Source organism: Grus americana, chromosome 5 (genome assembly GCF_028858705.1).
Source record: "Grus americana isolate bGruAme1 chromosome 5, bGruAme1.mat, whole genome shotgun sequence".
Classification (NCBI taxonomy): Eukaryota; Metazoa; Chordata; class Aves; order Gruiformes; family Gruidae; genus Grus; species Grus americana.
In genome coordinates, this window is record NC_072856.1 from 8,417,080 (window position 1) to 8,441,451 (window position 24,372).

General features: G+C 36.7%; 1 protein-coding gene across 2 annotated transcripts in view; it reads left to right on the forward strand.

Moving 5' to 3' along the window:
* DNAJC24 (DnaJ heat shock protein family (Hsp40) member C24) overlaps positions 1 to 24,372 on the forward strand; it is a 41,973-nt gene that overhangs the window by 7,706 nt on the left and 9,895 nt on the right. For both annotated transcript variants that reach the window (XM_054828929.1, XM_054828928.1), the window contains exon 3: positions 18,645 to 18,783. In XM_054828929.1, coding sequence (XP_054684904.1) covers positions 18,645 to 18,783 — 139 coding nt within the window. The remainder of the gene's footprint in view (positions 1 to 18,644; positions 18,784 to 24,372) is intronic.

A 24,372-nucleotide genomic window follows, 5' to 3' on the forward strand; every position in this document is an offset into this window, starting at 1 on the left:
TTTTACATAATTAGGCAGCTGGCTAATCAAATGAAATGCAGTGCTTAACCAATTAGTGCTCTGATTGGTCAGCAGCCAGCTGGAAGGTGTACTCCAGACACATCCTGTACAAGAACAGGCTGAGAAAGGTGTCCTGACTTGCAGAAGGGATAGGAGGAAGAGAGGCCATGGATGGAGGTGAAGAGAAGAAGGATGTGGTAAGGTGTTATAGTAGGAAAAGGGGCATATGATAGCATTGGTATGTACTCTGCACTACTCCTTGGTTAGAGGTGGCTATCTACCACAACTCAGTTTACATGGAGCAATGTCTCACTTCTTATTACTTTGTAATGTGTAATTTTTTATGTTGTTTTTTTAAAGTTGTAGGTGAATTGTAACAAGCGGATGGTGTGAACATCCCTATAGCAGAAAGTTATTTTTAACTGTTATATAGAACATGAGAAACCCCATAGCATCATAAAATAAGCTAACAAGTAATATATTGCTCATCCAGGCAGTTCAGCCAGTTGTGAAAGTAATGTTAGTTTGGAAAATTATTTCTAAATTCATCTGTTTACTTATGGGGTTATTGTCCATAGTTTATGATGAGCAGCTTCTGATACTTCATCCTCTGTAGTTTTAAGGTACATACATAAGAACAGAATGGGCATCAGGCAGTTGAAATGTGAGAGTCAGCTAATGTGTGCTTGGCCTTTAATGTCATTTATGCTCTGCTAAGGAATCCGATGCCTCTTGAACATTTTGTGTACTGGTTATATAAGTTATTAATTGTAACAATATATTAAAAGTAGAATCTACACTGTCTTTGGCAGACTTTTTGTGAAAGGTGTTCCATATTTATAAATATTCACTGTGTCCTGAGGTAGTATAAAATTAAAATTCTGATTAAAAATAAAAGTACTAGCTTATTAAATTCTATAAAGATGTTTCTTTAATATTTGTAAGTGTCCTTTCAGCACCTTTGAAGACACATTGAAGTAGTTTTATATTGTGCAGTGTGCCTTCATCTGAAATAAAAATCATGTAGTAAAAGATATGAGTTAAAACACAAAGAAGGAAGCTAGAAAGACCAGCATAATGTTTTCACATAAGTAAACGTTCTGATTATTCTGTTTGGACAGCCACAGTCAAGAGTACCTTGAGTTGTTCAACTTTTTCAAATCAAACCGTTTAAGTACCTCCTTCTGAAATTTTAAGCACTGGGTCAATTATTTAAAGAATCTATAATCCCAGAATATGAGCTTGAAGGCTAATAAAAGTTAAGGGTAGAATCAATCATCTTGCAATAACTGTGTTTGTGTAAGGATTTCTTATTGCTATTAAATTAAATTGACCACATTGGTGTTGAATCTGAAACAGTTATTAGATTTTTAAAATATTGTAGTATGATGTAGTAAGCTGTAAAACTTAGTGTTTTGGGGGCTTGAATATTTAATATTTTTTTAGATTTAAATAAATTAGCTATAAGTAATTTTGTCTTATGTTTAAAATTGATATAATTATCACAGCAATTTGTTAAAGCAACACAGTCCTTCTTTCATTTTTCTTTAAACACTTTATAGTCAGAAAAATCATGATCTGAATGACGTAACTGTCCCACCCTCCGTCTTTTCCTTGCCTCAGTGCATCATGAATGCTTTCTAATCCCCTGTTGAGCCCAAATACTCAGCAGACATGAGCTCATTTGAACTGATTTAATGCAGAAGCAAATTCTTATACCTGAAGGGTTGTCTCGTAGGACACTTTGTAGATAGTTTGTATTATTATAGTAAGAAAGTTCAGCTTTGTTGTAGTCTACCAGTCATTTGGATAAACTCTGTCATTTAATTTTCCACTATGTTAAAAGTAACTCTTTAAGGCTGAAAAGTCAATAGTCAAGATATTTGAAAAACTACACTTTGTCGTTATTCCCAATTAAATAACAATAAAAAAAAATCACTGTTGCTTGAATTTATGACCTAAGAATGTCCATGGTCAAAGAAGGTAAAGATGAACAAGTTTTCTGAGCAGCTTCTTACTAAACATTTTTTTTTTGACCTAACATTAAATAGTAACTAATTGGGTGCTTGAGGAGAGGCTGAACAAGAGTTCATCTTTTAAGAGGTACTTATCTTCTGTCAGAGCATGCCGGCAATCTAGTATCAGTTCCTACTGGTACAGAAGAGCAATGCAGTGTATTTGGGCTTGGTAGGTTTCTCTCAGTATAACTATGGCTTCTGTAAATGTTGCTATTGCAACTCAAGTAATGAAAACCTTGGATTATTCCTCTACAGTTGCTGATCTGTCTTAGGTGATGACTCTACCTTTTCATCTCCATCTCTTGACTATTCCTTCCTAAAATGAGGAAGTTCTGTAAAGGCTAAGACTGTCTTTATAGAGTGCTTATTAAATATCAATGGCAAAAAGCTCAGTAATAAATTCTGTTAAGGGAGCAGAGTCTGCTGTTGTCACATGATTTCCTTGAGTCATCTGGAAAGTATGTCCTTTCAGTGGTTAGGAGGACACACTATGTTGTTATCTTGCTGCAGATGGAGAAATTTGCCAACTGCAACCAACCTCAAATTCGAAGTTAAATTAACACCAAACTAGTGATCAATCCAGATACGAATGTGTCCTTAAGCCATCAGTGTGAGTAAATCCAATCCAAACTAGATGCAAAGTTTATGTGATTCTATGGATTATGTTTTGAATTGTTTTGCCACTATGGCTAGAAAATTTTGAAATAACTGAAAGCTGATGTGTGTTTGGGTTTTTTCCTGGTGATTTGTTGGTTTGTTGGGGGGGGGGGTTAATACTGGTGTGATATGCATGAAATGGAGTCTTTGTGCCATAGTCATAGCATGCTTCACGGCCTCTGAGGGTTGAAACTTCTTCGATGCTTTAGCCTTACTTGGCGTTGCCTAAGATAGGAAAGTGGTGTCTCTACAACAGGCTGTGGTGCTTCTGGTTTTATTTGGATAGTGTAACATGTTTGCTAACGTGTTTCTCAAGTTAAGCTGCCCCATAAAAGGTCAATGGTCTCTTCATGGGTTTTGAACCCAAATGTTTTCTAAACTGAGTGCTAAATTGTGTGTTAATATTTAGCTTTTTGGGTCCATTTTAAAAATTATAATTTGACTGCGGCCCAGCCTGTTGGTTTGAGATCATGGATGGCTTCAAATACTGTAGAGATTCCTATCTGTTGCTCCTAGAGACAGGGAAAGCTGAAAGAAATATTTTAAAGAAAACAAAAAACCAAAACCACCTGCAACGTTTGAAGTGTTATGCAAGTGTTAGAGTTATGGTCACTAATAAATAATTTTTTAAAAGTCCTCTATTCTTCAAGGCCTGCTTGCCACAGTGACTTCTGCAGCTGAAGTGCCTTAGGGACTTTGATTATGTTGTGTTATGCTTAAGTCTGACCTCTTTAAGGTGTCTGGTTTTAGGTATTCCAAATTAATTTGAAAATTGATAGTATATGTCGGTTTGGAATACCCTTTTAGTGACAGTCATTTGGGGGTGGCAGGGACAACACAAAAAAAGTGCTCTGTGCTCAGCAGTTGTTTGGAAGTTGTGGAGTATGAAAGTAGTTGACTTAGCCTGCGGAAAGGTATTTATCTTGCAAGTCACGGTGCCAGCTGAAGGCTACTGCCCCTGACTGCCTGGCCCTGCCCTTCTGCCAGATGTTACTCAGCCAGGAAAGAGCATCCTGTGGGTTTTCCTTCATCCACTACTGTACATGTCAGCTGAAAAAGTTCATACCCATTTTTTCAGTAGTTTACATAACCCTTGTTGGTTTGGTTCTTTTATAACACAGGATTCCGGGGTTTACTTTCACATGAAAGTAGTATTTGCCTAAACTAGTGTCCTGGTTTCAGCTGCCATAGTTAATTTTCTTCCTAGTGGCTGGTATAGTGCTGTGGGTCTTTTAGGTTTAGAATGAGAATAATGTTGATAACGCACTGATGATTTTAGTTGTTGCCAGGTAGTTGCAGTGCCTACACTAAGTCAAGGACTTTTCGGCTTCTCACACCCTGCCAGGTGCACAAGAAGCTGGAGAGCACAGCCAGGACAGCTGACCCAGACTGGCCAAAGGGATATTCCCTGCTGTAGAACATTGTGCTTTGGATGTAACTGGGGATGCTAGCCAGGAGATGTGATTGCTGCTTGGAAACAGACTGGGCATTGGGAGGTTTTTCCACAGGTGGTGAGCATCACTTATAATCTTCCTTTGTTACCCTTTTAAACTGTCTTTATCTTAACCCATGAGGTTGTTTGGCTGTTTCTGTTCTCCTCCCCATCCCCTTGGGGTTGGAGGGGTGAGCAAGTGGCTGCGTGGTGCTTAGTTACTAGCTGGGGTTAGACCAAGACAACTAGTTTCCTAACCATTTGCGTAACTGGCATTATTGTATGACTAAGGCCACATTAACGTATGCCTAAACAGTGGAACATCATTTAATGTGATATTTAACAGTGTAAATTGTGAGCACAGGGACCAGAAGTTTAAAAGGAACTTTTAAAATTCCCTTTCTGGTTTTATTTTTACCTTTATACTCCTGTAAGTTTTAAAATTATTTCTTTCCTTCTTTTTATTGCTTTATCTTCTGCTGTGTAGTGTAGTTTCCAAAAGACTTTTTTTACGTAGCTTTTGAGGCTCTTGGGTGGCTCTTCATAGGAAAATAAGGAGCCAGGGAAGCAGAAGAAATTGAAGAGAAGCCGTTTCTACAGATGTATTTTCTGGTAACCGTAGGTTCTGTTTTCTTTTCATTTTTATACCTTCATTAGCCAAATCTTTGTTTCTGTTTATACAACAACCGTTGATTTTCTTTCTATCACTAAAACCTGAAACTTCTACATTTCATTTCAGCATTAAGTTTGTTCAGGAGCTGAAAAGGATGAGAAGTGTGAACACTTAATATGAAAGTTATGTGCAGTAATTACTTCAGTCTAACAGGGTTAGATCTTTCCAGAGACTGGGGAATGCGGGGTGAAAGGACTAGGAGTTCATTACTTAGGTTTCTATAGGATGGGCTAGTTATTGTTGCTGCAGAAATGCAGTCCATTTGCCTTGCCAATGCAGTAGGTTATTTATCTCATCTTGATAAAGTTTTCAAACAAGAATCTGCAATTACTTGTTTTTGCAGAGGGGAGCTGGAGTGCTTTAAAGTAGCAGATTCATGGAGTGTTAACTTGGAACAAGTGGAGACCCGCTGTCAGTAGTGAAGACCAATAAGAGAATGTAAGGTCAAAACAGTATCATAATACTACAGTACCATGATAAAAGCAATTGCATTAGAAAAGAATTCTGGTCATATGTGATATAATATCCAATAATTTACTACAGAGAAGGAAGTATTTTTTCATTAGAAATTACTACTTAGTGTAAGACTAGCTCTGCAATCATAGGACTTCTACAAGTACCATCAAATGGAAAGTGATTACTTCCATGGAACTTGAAATTTAGTTCTATAAAAGTAGAGTCAGAATTACAGTGGCAATCCTGCTGCTACTGCAGTTAAATATATAAAATAAGTATGCTAAAGACAAGAATTTTGGCAGCAGACGCTAAGTACAGAGGAGGAAAAGCAGATCTATCTTCAGATTTTTCAGATGGCTCTCAGCTTGGATTCATGCCTGACTTGACAAAAGATTAAGATTTACCAGTGAATAATAGAACCATTCAAAACTCTAGTCAGAAATTAAGGTTATCAACCTGTGTGATTTAAATGTGAAAGAAGGTGTTGTGGTGAAATTCTTGGCTTAATCAGAGAGATGGTTGAGGAAGTTTAAATTATGTTTAAGCAAGATAACTTAGAAATAAAATTTGAGATGCAAATTAATGAGTTTATGACAGTGTAATTTAATCTATGATTTTTATTTTTTTAATTCCACTTTAAAGGACTCCAGTAATTTTCAAGAATTTGCAGCATTGGGTTGCTAGTATCCTCTGTGTTTTTACAGTGCAGCTATTAGTGAATGCCAGTTACGTAGTCTGCTTCACTGTTGCATATTGCTGTGTATATTTAATCCTAACTTTTTTTATTCTGGCTACTTTTAAAATAGCAAGTTGGGTTGTCTGTGGGTGTTGTCTTTAAAAAATTATTCATTGGATGATGAATAACTAAAATATTAAGGAAAAAATCCTTTTTCCTCCTATGTGCTGTCTTGATGATGCTTTGCTGCAAATACGTTGAGTCCCAGCAAATATTTCCTTATGGTAACAGTTACAGCAGCAATAATATTATCAGAAATATTTCTATTCTGATGGTTCTTATTTGTCTCAAGCTAGAGGTCTGCTGTGCTGGATGTTGTGTACAGCAATGGTTATCTCTGGCCTGAAGGTATGGAAAAGATTAATAATGTGTGTAAAACATGCAAGCAGTTGAGTGTTGTGCGGGAAGCTCTGATACTTGCATAACAATTTCCGATTATGGCAGACTGTAAGGAGGAAAAAGGGAGAAGAATGGATGTGGTTTTCAGCAGCTAGCTGATCACTCAGCGATGTTAGAAAAACGTCATAGAATGGATAAGGTCTAAGAAATTAGAAAGAAAATGAAACTCTGTTGGCTTTACTTTTCTTCAAATAAGGAACATTTCCTGTGAATAGGAGTCATCCTGGAGATGGACAGTGGAGGCTGGAATCAGTGTCAAAGCAGATAACAATATCAGGTAGGAAAAGGCTAAAGTTGTTAAAAAGCTTAAAGATTGTTTGTGTTAGGGGGGAAAAGGGAAGAAGAGATGGATTGAAGTAATGAATCAAGAAGATAAATTCCTTGCTCTTTTGTCCAGCTGTCTTTGGATAGACATCCTTTGGGAAGTTTAAATCTCTATATGAAAAGATTGAATGTCACGAGGAACTCTTCACTTTCTGTTTCTCCTCTTTGCAAGTGGCAAAAGCAGGCTACTTCCATGTTCCCTGCTAACTTCTGCCAATTGAGTGAACATGTTGAAAAGATTGATTGTGGGCTAGGCAGGCAAGTCTAAGACCTAGAATCATTCTTTTCATGGAAGTGAACAAGCTTCATGTTTCAGAGAGACTGCTTTGCTGCAAAATCACTGAAATAAGAAAAGCACCTTCAAAGTAATTTTGGTTTGTGCTGTTTTAACATGAGACTGCACCTCTTTTTTTTTTTTTTTTCCTTCCCAAATACTTGCCATGTGAAGCTTTTCAATACTGAATTGTGCTAGTTACTTAGCAGGGGATAGCTTACAAAAATGTAAACAAGTGTGGAACCTGATCTAGTGAATGTATGTCTCTATGAGTATCCTAATGAAGTGCATGTATTACATTCCTGATATTTTTGCAGATGAAATCAGTCCTATATTCAGCCCACTGAACATACATCTTGCCTGTTACAGTCTTTGTGTACAGGAAAGGATATGATCACATCAGTTCAATTTAGAAAGCCTGTAGGGGAGGAAGGGTGGAGCAGATATTTAAAAACAATAATAAACTTTATTTGCTTTGGTCTCCATTTTTCATCATGCTAGTGTATTGCAGAGAAACAATGAAATGTTTTTGATGTAAGCTTCTAGTAAGCATTAGGTGGCAGTAGTGTGTTGTATTTGGCAGCTGCGTTGTCTGTTTTTTATCTTCTGCAATCTTTAGTGCAGTGTAATAAATGTAGAAAGCATGTATTTTATTTCTATATAGTTTTTATAAAATGCTGATTTATGGTTGTTCTAACTGTATGTGACTGTAAGGGCAGCCATTGTTCAGACTCTTGCATACATACATACTACACGCTAGTTTCTGCACAATAATCATGACTTATTTTCTGATACACAATATCTAACAGTGATAATATTAACTGCAAAATATTCTGATGAGAAACATGCTGTTAATGGCTGAGTTTAGTTTTGCGGCCTTTACTTTTTTCATAAGCCATTACCATTTCTAAATTTAATATAGCCTGTTAGATGAAATGTGGGTTTTATGCTTGTGTTTACTCTTTTTCCTTAGCTAAAAAACAAACTTAGGCTCAAGAGAATGTTGGTAGGAACATAATTAACCTTTCAGCATAGTGGTGTTACTGTCACTCCAGATCTTAGATAAGTGTGGTTACCTTGTGACCCTTTTGGAGGGTTTTCTCCCCTTCATCCTTGTTTCTCACAGGTAAAGGATCTCAAGGAGTTTAGAACTGGTGTTGCAAGGCATTAATTGGGCAGGATGATCAGTTAATAGAAGAGGAGCAAGAAAGTGTTGACAGAACATGCTATCTAATTAGTACCTGATGAACCATGTAGGCCACAGAGCCCAGTGTAATGTTGCTTCAGGGTAGCTCCTATACAAGACCTTTACATGAAAAAATAAGCCTGTAGAAAAGCTAAAAAAGAATATTTCAGCATAGTTCCAGTGAAGGAAGTCTTCATTGCTGAAAAACTTCACTTTCCACTGAGAACTTGGGGAAAGCCAGGGATACTTAATTCATAGAAGAAATTATCAAGCCTGTGTTTTGTACAAGTCTTGCTCTTAAATAGTGTAGCTTTTTGCTTGTTTAGGCCTTTTTTCAATGTAAGAGGTGACCTACAAATTATGGAAATAGATGAAATAGTTGGGTTTTTTAATGAAAAACTGTAGTTTTTCTTCCTGCTTTTTGGAGAAAAAGAAATAAATACAAGGGCAGTAAGATTTCCTGATGACTCATGATAAAATGGCAAGCAAAATCATTCGAAGTTAAGAGCAGGTAGCACCACAACACTTTGAGGTTCAACCCGAACTGGTTCTCTATTACACATTGGTTTGTAATTGTTTTTCAGCTGAAAACTTGGTAATTTTGAATTGAAAAGCCCTTTGAGTCTAGCAAGGTAGTACTGCTGGAATTATTTGGTTTACCAGTAATCAGGGTTTTTCCATTCACTTACACAAATATGTTGGTAATTAATTCATACTATTAAGAAATTCTCCCTCCTCCAATGATAGGAGAAAAGTTTAATGTTTGCATGTTTAAACCAAACATTTTTTCTAAAAATTCATTTTTTTCCTGCAGTTTAAGCTCTTTTGTTTTACTGAAATAAACCACTTCCTTTTACTCAATAAATTACTTCAAGTTTTGTAAAATACTTCAGTGATTTTTTTTATCCTGCCCTAATTCAGCTGGTGAAGTTGGAAAATGGCTTCTTTCTGTGACCTTTCAGTGAGTGCCACAGGGTGGGAGCCAAGCGCATGTTTGTCACCCTCTTTCTTGACCAACACAGGTGGCTAAACCATGTGTTTTTCACAGTTATCCAAAAATTCAAAATTCCAGTTTAATAAATGATTTTGTAATTCGGACTGTGTTCTAAGCCCATTGCAGAATGGATTCTGCAAGCAAAAAAGAGTTCAGCCTAAAGCATAACAGCTAGTCTACTTAGGTTCTAATCTGTATATCATGCTGCCTATAGCTAGAGTGAATGATCATTTGGAATCGGTGTGCTTGATTGCTCAAATAGAGGTGTCATATACATGGTCTAGGTAATACCAAATACGTATGTTAATTCTATTACATGCTGACAGGGATTTGTGGCTTAAAGTATTCATTGTGACAATGTATGTAAAATTAGCAAAAGTGTTAACTTTAAGTGTAATTACGTAGCTCCAGGAGTGTTGTAATTGCATTATATGGTTCCTTTTTTGTGCTGTGTCCAGCAGGGAGACTGTTCAGCTTTATTTTGTTACTCTATCAACTGATCTGGAACTTCCAATACATGCAGCATAATTTGATTAAAAATATTGCTGCAAGCCTTATAATGCCATAGTATAGAACTGGAAATGTGCAGTTTTGCGGGGGTGTGGGATGGTGAGGGGAACCCACTCCCCTATACTGTGTTAAGCTTACCTAGAATATTTCAGATACACAAGTTTAGTATCTTGGATAGTTGTAAACATAAATTTACCGAGCTGTGAGACCAGTAGAAGCAGAATGCCTAGTTTTGTGATAATGATCATGAGGTCTGGGGCCTTGACAGGCCACACTTTAAATTGCCTGAGGACAGAGATTTCAGGAAGGGTACCCCTTGTCAAAAACCTGAAGTCAGTATGAACTTTGCAATGGGGGCCAGGTTTTTCCACTAGCTATCACACTGGAGTCTCATGTTCACAGTCTGCAGTAAGAGACTTTCAGATAGGCACTCCTAGATTAAAGCAATATAACTCTTCCATTTCCAAATGTAATTTTAGGAAGGGGAGGGATGCTGCACTGAGCTTAATTCTCCAAACTTGATTCCAAAGCTATGGGAATACAAAGACTGAACGCTGGCTTCTTCTGGAGAGAGCAAAAAAAAAAATTGAGGACAAATACAGAGACTGTCAGCCTAGTATATTTTGATTCTTGAAATAATGTAGAAGAGTTGTTGATTTCTTAGATATTTATAGATGTGACTTAAACATTGTGGTCATGTGGCCAGATTAAGGAATCTTATTTTAAGAATTGTAATAACTTTCTAATAAAAATGAGTCCACGTGGTCTGTAGATAACTAGGGAAATGGATGTAATTATATGACCCAATCCAGCCCTTGTTTAGCAGTTAATTTCTCCAGATTTGTGAGCATTTGGTCAGATCTACACAGATTTGGTTGTTGGTTTAAATCTAGCCAAGGCTAGTGGTGTCTTAATTGCTACCACAGAGCAACCATTTGGCCTGTGCAAGATGAATGTTGTCAAGGTACCTTCTGCAAGGCGGACATTCATCCACTGGGAATGTATCAAGAAAGTTTTCATTAATTGGTCCCTTTGTTGGCATTTGTGGCAGAGCAGCCAAAAACTGAGTATGAACAGATACTCTGTGTCAGAGGGTGAGATTTACTGGCAAGTCCCAGTAAAAACTGGTATTTACTGCATATATTGTAAGCAAGGGGCAAAGGATTTTCCTCCTAAGAACAGCCTGGCACTAAATTTACTCAATTCTTTTTTTTTTTTTAAAGGCAGGGAAATGTAACAAGAATTCAGACTGCAACTGGAATTAAATAGTAAATAGCTGGTTAATATTTTTCTTCCTAATGTTCACTGCCTTGTAGCTTCCTTTTAATATGATGTGAAGTGTTATGATGAGCTCTGTAGTCTACAGACAAATTTGCATGGACCTATGAATACTTCTGTCAGATGAGAACACTTGACAGTTTTGTCCTGACCTCGTTAGCTTAACCTGTAGATAATTTCAGTAGATAATGTATGAATGTTGTGTAAAGCATGAGAAATGTTTTTAAACATAGCTTCTGATTTTTAGACTTGTGCTCATGTTAAGTCCTGCATTTTGTTTGTTTTTGTCATGTTAAAAGGATGCACTTCATTATATCGCAAAGGACACACTGGGAATGATTTGTGTGTTTTGTTTTAGTGCAACATGTTTGTTGCTAAACTTTGTGTAGACTGTTTGTGTTAAGCTTTCTGTTCTGCTTGCTTGTGCCCATTTTGTCTTTAAAAGAATTTTAGCTTATTTTATATTACAGTGTGGAATAAGTAATAGTTTAGACTTACGAACCAAATACATTTATATATTGACCCTAAGAGAATTCTGGTTCTGAAATTTGAATATATTGCCTCTTCAATATTGAGCTTTGATGGAAGAATAAACTCCCCAGATCCAAATAACTGTGACTTTCAAAAGTGCTTGGTATTAAGCTCTGCAATTGCAGAAAGGAGTCTCTCATTGTGTTGGATTCCTAGCCATGAGTCCGGCCATGTTATTTGAAAATAATGGCTTGGGTTTCTTTCTTCATCCAGCTGTTTCCAATGTTTCCCTCCCTCTCGTTCTTTTTCTCTTCTGACCAGTGTAGTATCCAACTCTTGTGTCCACTCACTGTCGTTCATCCAACTCTCCTTTCAATGGAAGTGGATGTCATTGATGCGTACTGCTGTTATCTCATGCTATCCGATGCTTATCCATGGTGACTTCCACTTTGGCAATGTTAATCCAGTCAACCCTTACATACCCATTTCCTGACTCTTCTGCTGACGATTCCAATTCAATTCTGTCATTCATCAACAATGGTAGCTTCATCAGATATGGAGCAGTGCTCTGTAAAGTTTGGGTTGAATTCCTTTTCCCTGACCATTACTGAGTGTCTTTCACCACTGCTTATTTTTTAATATAAATACAGATCTTTATAATACCTCCCGGAATGTGTGAAGTTGTAGTGTAGGTCGTGAACACTGGGCTTCCTGTTACTTTTACAGTGACAAAAATAATTCATACTTGGCTGGAAAACTTTTTCTAGCTGCATTACATGAAACAAATACTGTCAGCTACTACTATATGACTAACATGGAGAAAGGGAGAAGGATGTGAAGAGGTACTAAGGTAATTTTAGATGTTAATATTCTATCATTGACTTATTTACAGCTTAGATTTAGTCATTAGATGTAGTTCCTACAAAAGCACAAGCACTCAAAAGCATGTAAGTAATCCCTTGTTAAAATCTTACTACTTGATTTACTCAGAGCACATCTCTAGCCTTAAATATATCCCTTACTCAGATATAGGCACACATCCCCTATTGAAATAGTAAGCCCAGAATAGTGTAACTTTTTAATTTTTCAGCTCTGGCTTCATCATTGTTCTGTCTCTTTACTTTTCAATATTAGAACCTTAATAATAGTTTCTCTTACAAAAAAAATCAAATAAAAATATTTATTATAAAATTTAAAAGTCTGAAATTATTATCTTGGGGAGAGAAGGTCAAGATTTAATGCAGCCACATATGGTTCATCCCTTTTATATTAGCTTTTATTTGCTGCTGAAGATTTCTCCAAATGTTTGACAGCTTTGCATAAAATATTGGAAAGTAGGAAAGACAAAGCCATAAAAAGTAGAGAGTACTCCTCATTTCAACCCTGGTAAAAATGTAAGGCTGATCTACTTCATTTGCCTCAGAAAAAATAGAGAGCTTACTTTTTAAATAGGCTTACTTTAAAACTGTGTAATTTTAGGGGGAGGAAGTTCTTTAACAGTTAACCATTAAATACATAGTAAATTAAAGCACTTTTCCAAAATTTTGTTTAAGTTCTGAAAGTAGTAGTAGTTTTAGTAGAAAATCAAGCCTCTTGTTTTGATGTATGGGATTAGGGATGTGGTGCAGTTTTGGTTTTTGAAGTGACTACCCCTTATGCACAAAGCAAAATAACCATTGTAATGTATTAAGTAATAACAGAGAAGGAATAGTACTTTTTTAACTTTTTAAAATAATCAGCCTTTTCAATTTGTCACATGGAAAAGTAGTTATGAATAAAAGTTTGACTATATTAAGCCATTTAGTTATTGTGTGTTCCACTGTTCAGCAAGAGATAACAAATCTAGTGTAAAGCTTATGCCTGTACGCTTCACCCCTCCCTTCCCAGTACGTTGTATTTAAGTTCATTCTCACTGGGTGCTCTAAAGTTCTTTTGAAAAATAAATTCATGAGCACCAATAAGAAATGTACATTAAATTAACTAGAGGTTTTCTGCTTGCTAATTTGAATTTGATTAAAATCAATCAACCCTATTACATTAATTGCATAAAGTTAAGCAACTTGTACGAGTGTTAGGAGGATAGGGACCTTAGTGTGTCATCTCTGTGTTGCTTGATGTGCTCAACCAACGCTCAACCAGCTATCTTAGTTCCTCATCTTGTGGTATGAGAGTTCTTAAGGTCTGTTGGTACGGTTATTGAGATGGAATATCATTACAGAATGACCAGATGGTCTTCATTAACTTCCGGGGATTAAAGTCCAGGGATTAATTTTGTAATTCTTAAAGTGCAGAAGGGACTGAACTTCATGGAGTGTAAAGAACGTAGCAGTTGAATGTGCTGTAGTGTGTTCCAGATTCTTATACAAACCCTGTGAGTGAAAGCCATACATGTGGTGCGCTGTATAAATAAAAATATCAGAGCTTCCTAAGAGGAGAGAGGTCACAAAGTTAATTTTGGGAATTGTTTTACCTGACTTGTTAGTGGAACTTGTTAACAATGATTTTAATGTAAAAGCAAAAGCTCACAACTATTGTTCTGAGGATGTTGGTTCATAATGTAAAGGAGTGCTCATTTCAGCTGCGAGTAGTAGACAAGAAGTTTGAGCCCTATCAATATATGATGGAACTCAAGTAATTTTCGGAGAGTCTACGCTTGTAATTATTTGGTGAATGCAACAATGTTAACACCTTTTTTCTGAGATGGAAGAAGTTTGCTCACTTGCTTGTCTTTTATTCTCTAGTAGGTATCAAAGGCAATAGATTAATATATGGAAATACTATTAATTTACCTAAACTAAGATGTCCCATGAAAAATTTCTAAATTTTTGGATACTTGTATAAGTAAGAACTGAACCTGTATCTGTGTTTCAGAGTGTGTTTGCCAGGTGATATGCTGCTCCCCACTGTACCCAAACTGCTGCAAAGTACAGTCTGATGTATACTAAAAGTAAGGCAGTTCAATACAGTTGTCTTAGAAAAGTAAAATAATGATACTGTAATTGAAGAGGGGGTGAGGTTAAGTTTGTATTAGCCTGCTTTTTACTGTTCCCCTGCAGAACTAAAAATTTCACCAAGTCTCCAACAGATAATGTTTAAAGCGTGTTTTCCATGTGAGCTTTGGACTTCAAGGTTCATGCTTTTTCAAATTTTTCTTAGTGATTGTAAATACTAAACCAAACAAATCCAAACAAAAATTTAAAAATTAACCCTTGTGCCAAGAGCTAGAGTTCACAAGAAATGCTATGACAATGTGACATTTAAGATAAACATCAGGGGAGCAAGCAGTGTTGCATGTATGTGTAAGGTATTTTTTTATAGTTAACAGATGAACTAATGTATTTCCATTATCAATCAGTTTATTTTTTAACATTCACAATAAGTACAAAGTATCATATGCTGTAAAGTGATATAAATTCCAGACAGTCTTTGGCAATGGAAAGTTGTTAGCAAATTACTGCTAGTAGAGGTGTAAAAAAGCAAAACCATACATCTCTAACCTTCTTCCTTTTCCTCTCCCTCTGTCAGACTCAGGAAAATATCCTTTGTTATATAAAGTCCTATTAAGTAGTAACATGTTTGAACATAGTAGTAATTTTTACTAAAATCATGATGAGTGCTTAGTGAAAAACTATTTTTATGGAAGTATTGCTTCTTAAAAGCATATGTGACCAGAAAGACTTAAATATATCCTGAGTGCAGTAATACAGCTGAAAATAGCGCTCAGCTGGCAGGTATGAGTGGCACAAAGATAATTTGCACAGATTTTGAGAAGTGATATTGCAGGAGACATTGGGGGGCTCTAACATTTTGAGTAAGAACTTACAACTGGATGCACAGAGGAAGAGATGAACAATAGTTCAGTTTGAGTAGAAGGAGGTAAGTCGAGTAGAAAACAGGCTTGTCCATTTTCATTACGGAGCTTGTACACGGTTGCAGCTGAGATTAACATAGAAATAAGGCTGAATGGGAAAGGAGGAGATCAGAAATGTACATCGTATTTCACCTCCCTCAAAACAAAACCAAAGCCCTGATGCTGTTGAGGCAGCTCCTCTGAAGGGTATGATGGAGAAGGAGGAGAATCAGAAGCAAGAATATGGTAACCAAGAATAAGGGAAGCATACCAGAAAAAGAGTATGGTTGATTAGTGTCTGAAATATTGATTGAGGACACTAGACTACTCTCTCTAAACTTTTATGGGCTGGCGTAAACTTAGGTAAGACGTTCTCTGTGGCTAGTGTCCGAGCTGGCTGACCAGGGTCCACAACAGCTTGAAGAGAGGACACCTCCTTTGTATCTCAGAGATGAAAGAGAAGGGTATGGACAATTGAATCGTTGAATCAAGAGCAGATTTTTGCTCCAAACAGGCATTCTTGGATTTTGATCAGCAAGCTGGAGAGTAGGAGAACAGAGTCAATACATAACAAATTCAGATGAAATAGGGTCACTGCTAGGGTGGGGGAAGAGAATTAGAGGAAAAGAACAGAGGTTTGAGGATTTTTCTTGGTGTAGATGTAGAGTATAAAGGCGTTGGATGGTAATAGAGGAGCAAGCGCAACAGAGGAAGGAGCAAATAGTTTCAGAAAGCATGGAGACCAAAATAGACTTTTTTAATTAGTAGATCCCCTACTGCATAGTTATGAGTTACATGAAATTGCAGCCTTTTGAATATAAAAACTGCATTTGCTACAAATGTTAAATTTTCCAAATCTATAGGAAAGAAGTTAAAAGCTAAATGATAAATCTGAAGAATAATGGATTTTCTGCATTATTTAAGCAATAAACGGAATAGCCTTTTCTGCACTGATTATTATTTTTCCAAAGTACTTTTATGAGATTCATGGCTTACTGTTTTTCACTAACTATTTCCAGTAGAATCCAAAATTATTTTTCAGTTAGGCAAAGTTTTGGTATAGCAAAGGAAAAGCATGACCAATGTTGCAGAGAGCATTTTCTCAACATTCTTGGCAGGAGAGAAGCGAGTATTCTTAGTGCTGTTTGGGGCAATTGGTCAGTAATGTTTTCATGTATCTGTTAAAAAAAAAAAAAACAAAACCTGATCTGAGAAGGTTTGGTCCTGTGGCCAGTATAATATTCCTTGAATAGGCCTTCACGTCCTTTTGGGTATAAGCTCTAGGAGAAAGCTTACAGTATCATCCAAACAGAGTGAAATATACAGCAGTCATATAACTGTCTTTTTAGCTATTATAATTAACCCTACAATATTTGGGGTGGATCCAAATTTTAAATACACAATCTGAAATATTTTAAAATAATGAAATATCATTTTAGATAAAATAACTGCTTTGAGGAGTAAGTGCTGGACACATACCTCAAACAAATTGTTAAAAAATAACATTGATAAAAGGAAACAATGTAAGTCTTCAATGTGATATTTTGCCTTGTATGCTTATTAGGCATTGATTATTTTTTTAATGTTCTTTCACAAATGTGGTGTACGGTCAACCACCAATGTTAAAAATGCTATTAAAATTTAATACAACTGGAAAAGCTAAGGTTTCAGAAAAATGGATTTGAAAACAAATAATACATTTAAATAGCTTTTACTCTACAACATGATGCATGCCAACCAAATAAAGGTATAATTACTCATTTTCTAATTAGCTATTTAGAATGCAATGACCAAAAATTTTTTGTCTGCACCTTACAATTTTGTCATGTTCAGTTGGGGAGATAAAAAGAGGGATCTCTAAGAGATAAGCCTTTATGGATCACAGCCATATTTTCAGCAAGTCGTAAGCTAGTCCTCAGTCTTGAATGCAGAGATGACTTCAACTGTGCTTACTCATAGGGTGGAACAAAGATACACATTTGTGTACAGACTTCATACTTGAGGTTACAGGTACGTTTATTTGTATATGGAAAATTACCTGTGAAAAAGCTTCAGGTCAAAGATTAACATTTTGCTCTTACGTACATTCTCTTGTTGTCATACAGGGGATTTACGCGGGCAATACCCATCAGCGCAAACGACAGATACGTACATCAGTGTGCAAATAGACTCCAGTAAAAGTGGTCCTTTTAAATTTTGAATTTTATAAAGCACAAATGATACTAGTATTCTTTCCTTTCCAAAATTAATTATAAACTAAACCAAAGGGGTTCAGTTGATCAGAAATCTGCTCAAACACTTGCAGAACAGGTGTTCTAGGTCTTAAAATCTGCTGTGCCTTTCAGTGCCCCAACTGATGTTAGCATAAAGGGCAGAAGTTAAAGCTCCAGAACAAGGGATATCTTGATTTATAACACAGTTAACAGCTGATAGCTCTGATTATATTGCAACTTTCTCATCTTAAATGCTGTTTCCTGTTGGTCCATCACTTATACTGAGCAATTTAAAATATAAAAAAAAGAGATTATTGGAGATGAATTAAAGCTACAGGAAGATGGAGCTTTGAGAGTTCCTTTTCAGTAGACATTTGAACCAAAAAAGTCAGAATGCTTTCTTCAGAACCTGTAGTACAAATAGTAAAGAAAACGTTTTATTATTTTAATTATTATTGCCTATTTAATGTGGGATTTCTTGCAGCCGTGTCCTTGAATAACCATTTCTTAACTAAAATGACACAATTTTGTAGCCAGTGATCCATGACTTTAAATATTTGGAAGGGCTATTGATTCACTGAAGTAGAAGAAATTAAAGATGTTGAGGCATATTTTCAAAAGTAGAATTACCTCTATTATAAATGATACTTGACCACGTATATTCTATTTATCTTTTAAATAATAATAATAAAAAGCTAGGTACATGTAATACAGCATTCAATTTATCTGCAGTAGCCTTAACTGAACATTGGAGGTGGTGTTTGAATCATTTATGTGTAATATTACAAGAGCTGCTAGCACCTACAGCATCTCCTCTTGTTCCCAGGTCATGGTCCTCTGCATGTACCTATTTCTGTTTGTGGTAGTCACTCTCTCTAGGTAAATTGTCCATAAGACCAATGATTCCATCAGCAAATTATCCAGAAAATACCATCAGTGCGCAGGGTGACATTTGTGCCACTGGTGGTTTTGTTGCCATTTCAGTGGTCTAATTAAATTGGCAGTTTCCTCTTGTGCCCAGCATCGTTGTCTCCCTTCCTTTGGCACCTTAGCTCAGACCTTCTCCTTTTCTCTGTCCTTTTAACTGAATATCAAATGCATTATTGATTGCTTCTCTTCCACCCTCCTCACTTCCACTCCCCTCAACTTTTTTCTTTTTTTTTTGATTGGCAGTATCATCCAGACAAACAGAAGGCAGATGTGCCAGCAGGAGAGGTAGAGGAGCGCATGCAGAGGTTCATCGAAATTGATCAAGCGTGGAAAATTCTAGGGAACGAAGAGACAAAAAAAGAGTATGACCTGCAGCAGCGTGGTAGGTTCCTGCCAAGGAGTGCTGTAGTGGCAGCAGCTCTTTAAATAAGCAGGGTCTGGGAGTGGTAGTTAGATGGTATTTTAAAATGCTGTTTATTGCTGAACCAAATGTTTCTTTCACTCTTGTCCCACTTTCAAATGTGGATCCATTATTTATAGCTTTTGCTACACATACATTAGCTAGTGAAAACATTGAATTACTTCCAACAAAACATTAGGTGGCGTTATTCCTATTAATTTGAATGAATATGAAATTTATACTAATTACAGACCTTAGCCCTTTTTATTTTATTAAGGCAGCTTCATTAAGCATTCAGAGGTTTAAGTCTTAAGCTACATTTTGTTGCAGTATCTTAGATATAGGTATTAATCCATTTATACCTGGTGTTCAATGTGTATTGATTTATAAGCACGTCAGAATCATTAAGACATGTTCTTTTCAGTTGTATGTGTGTTATGGTTGCTTTCATAATTCATCTGTAGTCCAAACTAGTATTTTTAAAGCGGTTTTATAAATAATATTCCAATATAACACATTAACTAGGCAGTTCTAGCATGCATTTCTTTTTATACCTCTCAGAAAATAGCTCCTTAAAACAGTGACAGGCTGTTGTGAGAAAGGAAGGGGGGAAATGTAGGTCAGGTCTGTCACACATGGGCTACCATTACATGAAGTGATAGGCTGTCTTTCTGCTCTGGCCTCAGGATAGGAGTCCCTCAGCCTTCCATTAGAACCTTCAATAAATGTATATCCACCCTACATGTTAATGGGGGGAGTCAATAATAGTGTATTGCCTGTGGGGAAAACACTCAGTCGCACTCTGCAGTAACACACTCTGGTCCAGCATTGACGTGTAGCCACCACCACTTTTGAATGTGTCTGATAAAAGCCCACTGTCTCTGCAGCTTGTTATTGAATTCTCTTCCATTGTACATTGGCACACCATCAGACCTTTCTCTCTTGTGCTGATTTTTAACTCCCCTGCCGCTGCGGATACCAGAACTTTGAGAGACAAAGGCTTAGTCATTCTGGCAGATATGCATCACTGCAGGATAAAAAGAGTGATATATAATTGTATATACCCAGTATGAATTCTCTAGTTAAATAATCTTGTATTTCAGACTTTGTGTGGGTTTTGGAAAAGAGGGTGGAGGGGTGAAAACAGAATTGCTGAATAAATATTTTAAAAGAATGGAAAAATTCTGATCTTGTGTGAATTTGTATGTAAACAGAATTAAGATCAAACTTACATTTTCATCTCAAACTTATTTTTTTAAATGCTTGAACGTGATGCCAGAACAGAAATTTCCGCTACCCAGTGCTCTCAGCCTATTGTACTCCTAGCGTTGTAGTATTGGCTCTGTCTTCCGTTGTCACAAATTGTACATGCACAGGAAAAAAGAAATATTAGAGATTGTTAGATGTCTTTTGTGTATCTAGTGAGTTAAAGCTTAAATACAGACCATGAAGTTCCATTTTGCTTGGGTCAGGTTTAATCTACTGAAGTCGAGAGCTACATCAAGATTTAATAAGCTACTTTTGTTTTCCCATGGAATTTAAGGACATTGCTATAAATTAGTTTTGACAAAATATATTCTACAGTATTTTAAAGGTTATCTATATTTCCTGAGATGATTTTTTTTGCATCCAGACGAGTTTCTCTAAAAAACATCTCAAGATTCTGTAGAAAAGACTCGGAAAATAAAGAAAACAAATTGTACATTTATTTACACAGGTATTTGGTAATGGGATAGATCTATTTTAATATAGAGGATGCCATTCACAGAGGACCCAGTGTTTCAAACTAAGCCATATGTAACATACATGTGTAGTGTTGCTGCATTCTTTGCAGCATGTTTCCTGGCAGCAAAATGATGGTGAAATAAATTCTAGTTCCTTGAATGCCTGTCAAGTTGCTTCTGAAATCATGATTCTAGGCAAATTCATAGACACTACTGTAAAAGCTCACAGAAACAAAGGAATTGAGACAGCAGCTAAGGGGAATAATGATGAGAGAAATAATATAGCAAGTTAGTAAGACTGCAAAGCCTAGGAAGCAGAATCTGAAGGATGCCAGTATGCATGTGTTTGTGGCTGCCAGTCAGCAGGGAGTCCTTTGCACTGTAGTCTTTTTCCCATTTCACAGATTATTTTTTTTATTTGTGTGTACCTTCTTGTGTTATGCTAACTAAATCTTAATTACTTGGCTCAGAAATTTAGCGGCCAGAGAAGTTCTAAGAAGCTGAAATTCTGCAGGGCTCTGTGGTTTTAATTTTCTTTTTGTTTGAATCATTGAGAATTAACAAGTGCATGTGCTTTCATAGCTTAATACTGCTCTGCTCTGAAGGTATCACAATGATCTCCTAACTTTTGTTGTGCCTTCAGGCCATAGTGTTAAAGAAGAAAGGACAAACCTCAAACCATTTAGAGGTTTGGCTCAAATACTTGTCCAAGCCTCTCTGGTCTGGAAATCTTAGAAGAACTGCCTTTTTGTATATTATGTGAAAATGTTTCTAATTCATGGCTTTGTCATACTTTAATGACATATAAGAATAGCTTTGTATAATGGTGAATCTTTTCCTCTAACCCCTGTGAAAAATTCGGGGGATGCAAAAAAGGTTGCATAACAATTTAACTATTGAGAATGGACTCTTTTTTTTTTTTCTTCCTCAGCAGATTTTCTTCTTTGAGATTTTTTCCATTCTTTTTTGGTATCCTATTTAGAAAAGATGAATATGCAGTTAAAATCAAGTTTGATGGTAATAATTACCAGAAGTTTTTCAGTGAGTTTAGCTTGGAAACAGCCTTCTCTACGCTTTTCATATTAAAGTCATCTAAACCCTGAAAGTTCATGTTTGTGTCAGTTTGAAAGAATAAAAAACTTTTCACAGAAGCAAAAAATCACATAGGTTGGAAGGGACCTTCACAGGTCATCTAGGTCAGTCTCCTACTCACAGCAAGTCCACATAGGTTAGTTGCTCAGACCTTTTCCAGTTTAGTTTTTAATATCTCCAAGGATAGATATTCCAGAGCTGCTCTGGACAGTCAGTTCCAGTGTTTGAACACCCTCACAGTAGAAAAAACAAACAAAAAAACCCAGGAAAAAACCCCAAAACAATCCAAAAACATGTTTTCCTTCTATCAAGTTGGATATAAGGACTCTTCTTGCACCTTAAGCCTTTCACTTCTCATCCTTCCACTGTGCACCTCTGAGTCTTCTCTACGCCCTCTTATTAGGTAGTTGTAGACAATGAGATCATAGAATGGTTTGGGTTGGAAGGGACCTTAAAGATCATCTAGTTCCAACCCCCCTGCCATGGGCAGGGACACCCTCCAATAGACCAGGCTGCCCAAAGCCCCATTCAGCCTGGCCTTTTGAAGGCTTCCAGGGATGGGGCATCCACAGCTTCTCTGGGCAACCTGTTCCAGTGCCTCAGCACCCTCACAGTCAAGAATTTCTTCTATATATCTAATCTAAGCCTACCCTCCTTCATCTTAAAGCCATTACCCCTTGTCCTACCACTACATGTCTGAGTTCTTTTGGCCTCTCCTTGTATGATGTGTGTCCCAACCCCTGAGCATGCTGGTAGTCCACTGGGCATGCTTCTGTATGTCAGGGCTTTGTACTGGGGAGACCAAAACTGGACACAGGACTTCACATGCAATCTCACTATGTGCTGAGTAGAGAGGAAAAAACTTCTTTGATGTGCTGGCTATGCTCTTGCCCATAACAGCCTGGTATGGGGTTGGCCTGTGCTGCAAGAGTGCCCTGCTGACTTCTGTTGAACCTGTGTCCACCAGGATGCCCAGGTCCTGGCCTCTTTGGAAGACTACTTCTTAGCCAGTTGTCTCTCAGCCTGTATTGGTGCATTAGGTTATTCCATCCCAAAAGCAGGACTTAATCTTTGTCGAACTCTTTGATGTCCTTGTCAGCCCATTTCTATATCTTCTCAAGGTCCCTTTGAATAGCAGCCCTGCAACTTTTGTGGATTTTTGTTGACTTAAATACAAATGAAGTGTGTATCTAAACATTCACATAATTAAGGAAAAATGAATTAGTAAAATTAATTATTAATGATGAAATGATTAATAGAAAGGTCACAATTAATAAATTGGTGACTTTGATTAATTTCTGACACTAAATGTAGCAAATAATTCACAGCAAATAATGGGATTGACACTAAAACCAGTTGTTTTATATAAGTTTTTGGGGCAGAGGGTGGAGAAATTTAAGAATCCAGGGGTTTTTTTTTCCATGTGTGGGTCCAGTGAGGTTCTATCCAGGATAGTATGTTTTTACGTGATGATGGACACAGCTGTCCATCAAGTATGAGTGGTTATAGGGTGGGGAATGTAATCACCAGTAGGAGCTTTCACATCTCAGCACATACCTCCTCCTGATTTTCAATTTTTAAATTACACTTTTAGAAAAATATTACAGATGCAGTTTTCATACATGAATACATGTTCCAGCATCATTTTCCTTTTGTTCTTGCCTCATTTCTAAGACATAAGGAATTACAGGTGCTACCTGGAATTGCCAGTGTTCCAACTTGTGCCATTTTTCTCTGAGAACAGGTCTGGTTCCACCTTCTCTGTACCTTCCGTTAGGCAGTGGGGCATGACAACAATCTTTCCTTAGACTAAAAGAGCTCATTTTAAAATATCTGGTCAATAATTCAGCTTTCAGTGACAATACCAATCTCTTTAAAACCTGGAAAACTTCTGAGGATGTGTCCTTGCTCTCAGTTAAGTTTCTACTGCAGGTTTAGAAAGGAAGTCTTCTGCAGGTGTGATCATAAGTTAGGAAACTGAAAACCCAAGCTAAATAGAAGTTGGCTCCTTCTCTCCTGCTCCTTCCCCATTCCTCTCCTAGTAAAGAAAACTGAAAAGACTGTTTAGGAGATGGTCACTATCCCATTAATCCAGCATTCCCTCCTGCTCCAGCAATAAAGTGCTGATTCTGTATTAGACATCAAGATATCTTACATAATTTGGTAGATAGGATGCCAGAAGAATAACCTTACAACTTCATTACAAAAATAAGCAGAAGCAAGACAAAAGCCTACAAAAATGCTGTTAATAGCTGGCAGAAATGAGAATTGAACGCCTTGACTGCCACCTTATAAGAAAGGAAAAAAATTAATGCAGCATACCTTAGTTGTTCCTTGTTAAGAAAATTCCTTCTTTAAAAAATACTTTTAGACCAAAATAAAGCTTTTAACATGGCTGTTAATTCAGGCTTTTCAGCGTGCCAGGTTATGCTCTTTAAGTGACAGAAGTGTATGTTCCTTCTCTAGCCACAGATTTTAGGGCTGCAGACCCTCAGCTAGTACTGGACCACAAGCCTCTTACCATAGCTCTCTGGAGTTAATTCTAATCTGCATTGGCTACAAATGAAGCGGTATTTTTTCTAAGTGTTTAACAAACATAGCTTTTGGTTATAAAAATTGTTAACACACAACTTTTTTTATAATTTTGAATTAAAGTAAGCATGGTTATTTTAAATCAATGCAAGAGATTCAAACTTAAGTAATTGTTTAAAAACTAAACAGCCTATTAGGAAAAAAAACTTCTGAAAATATCCAG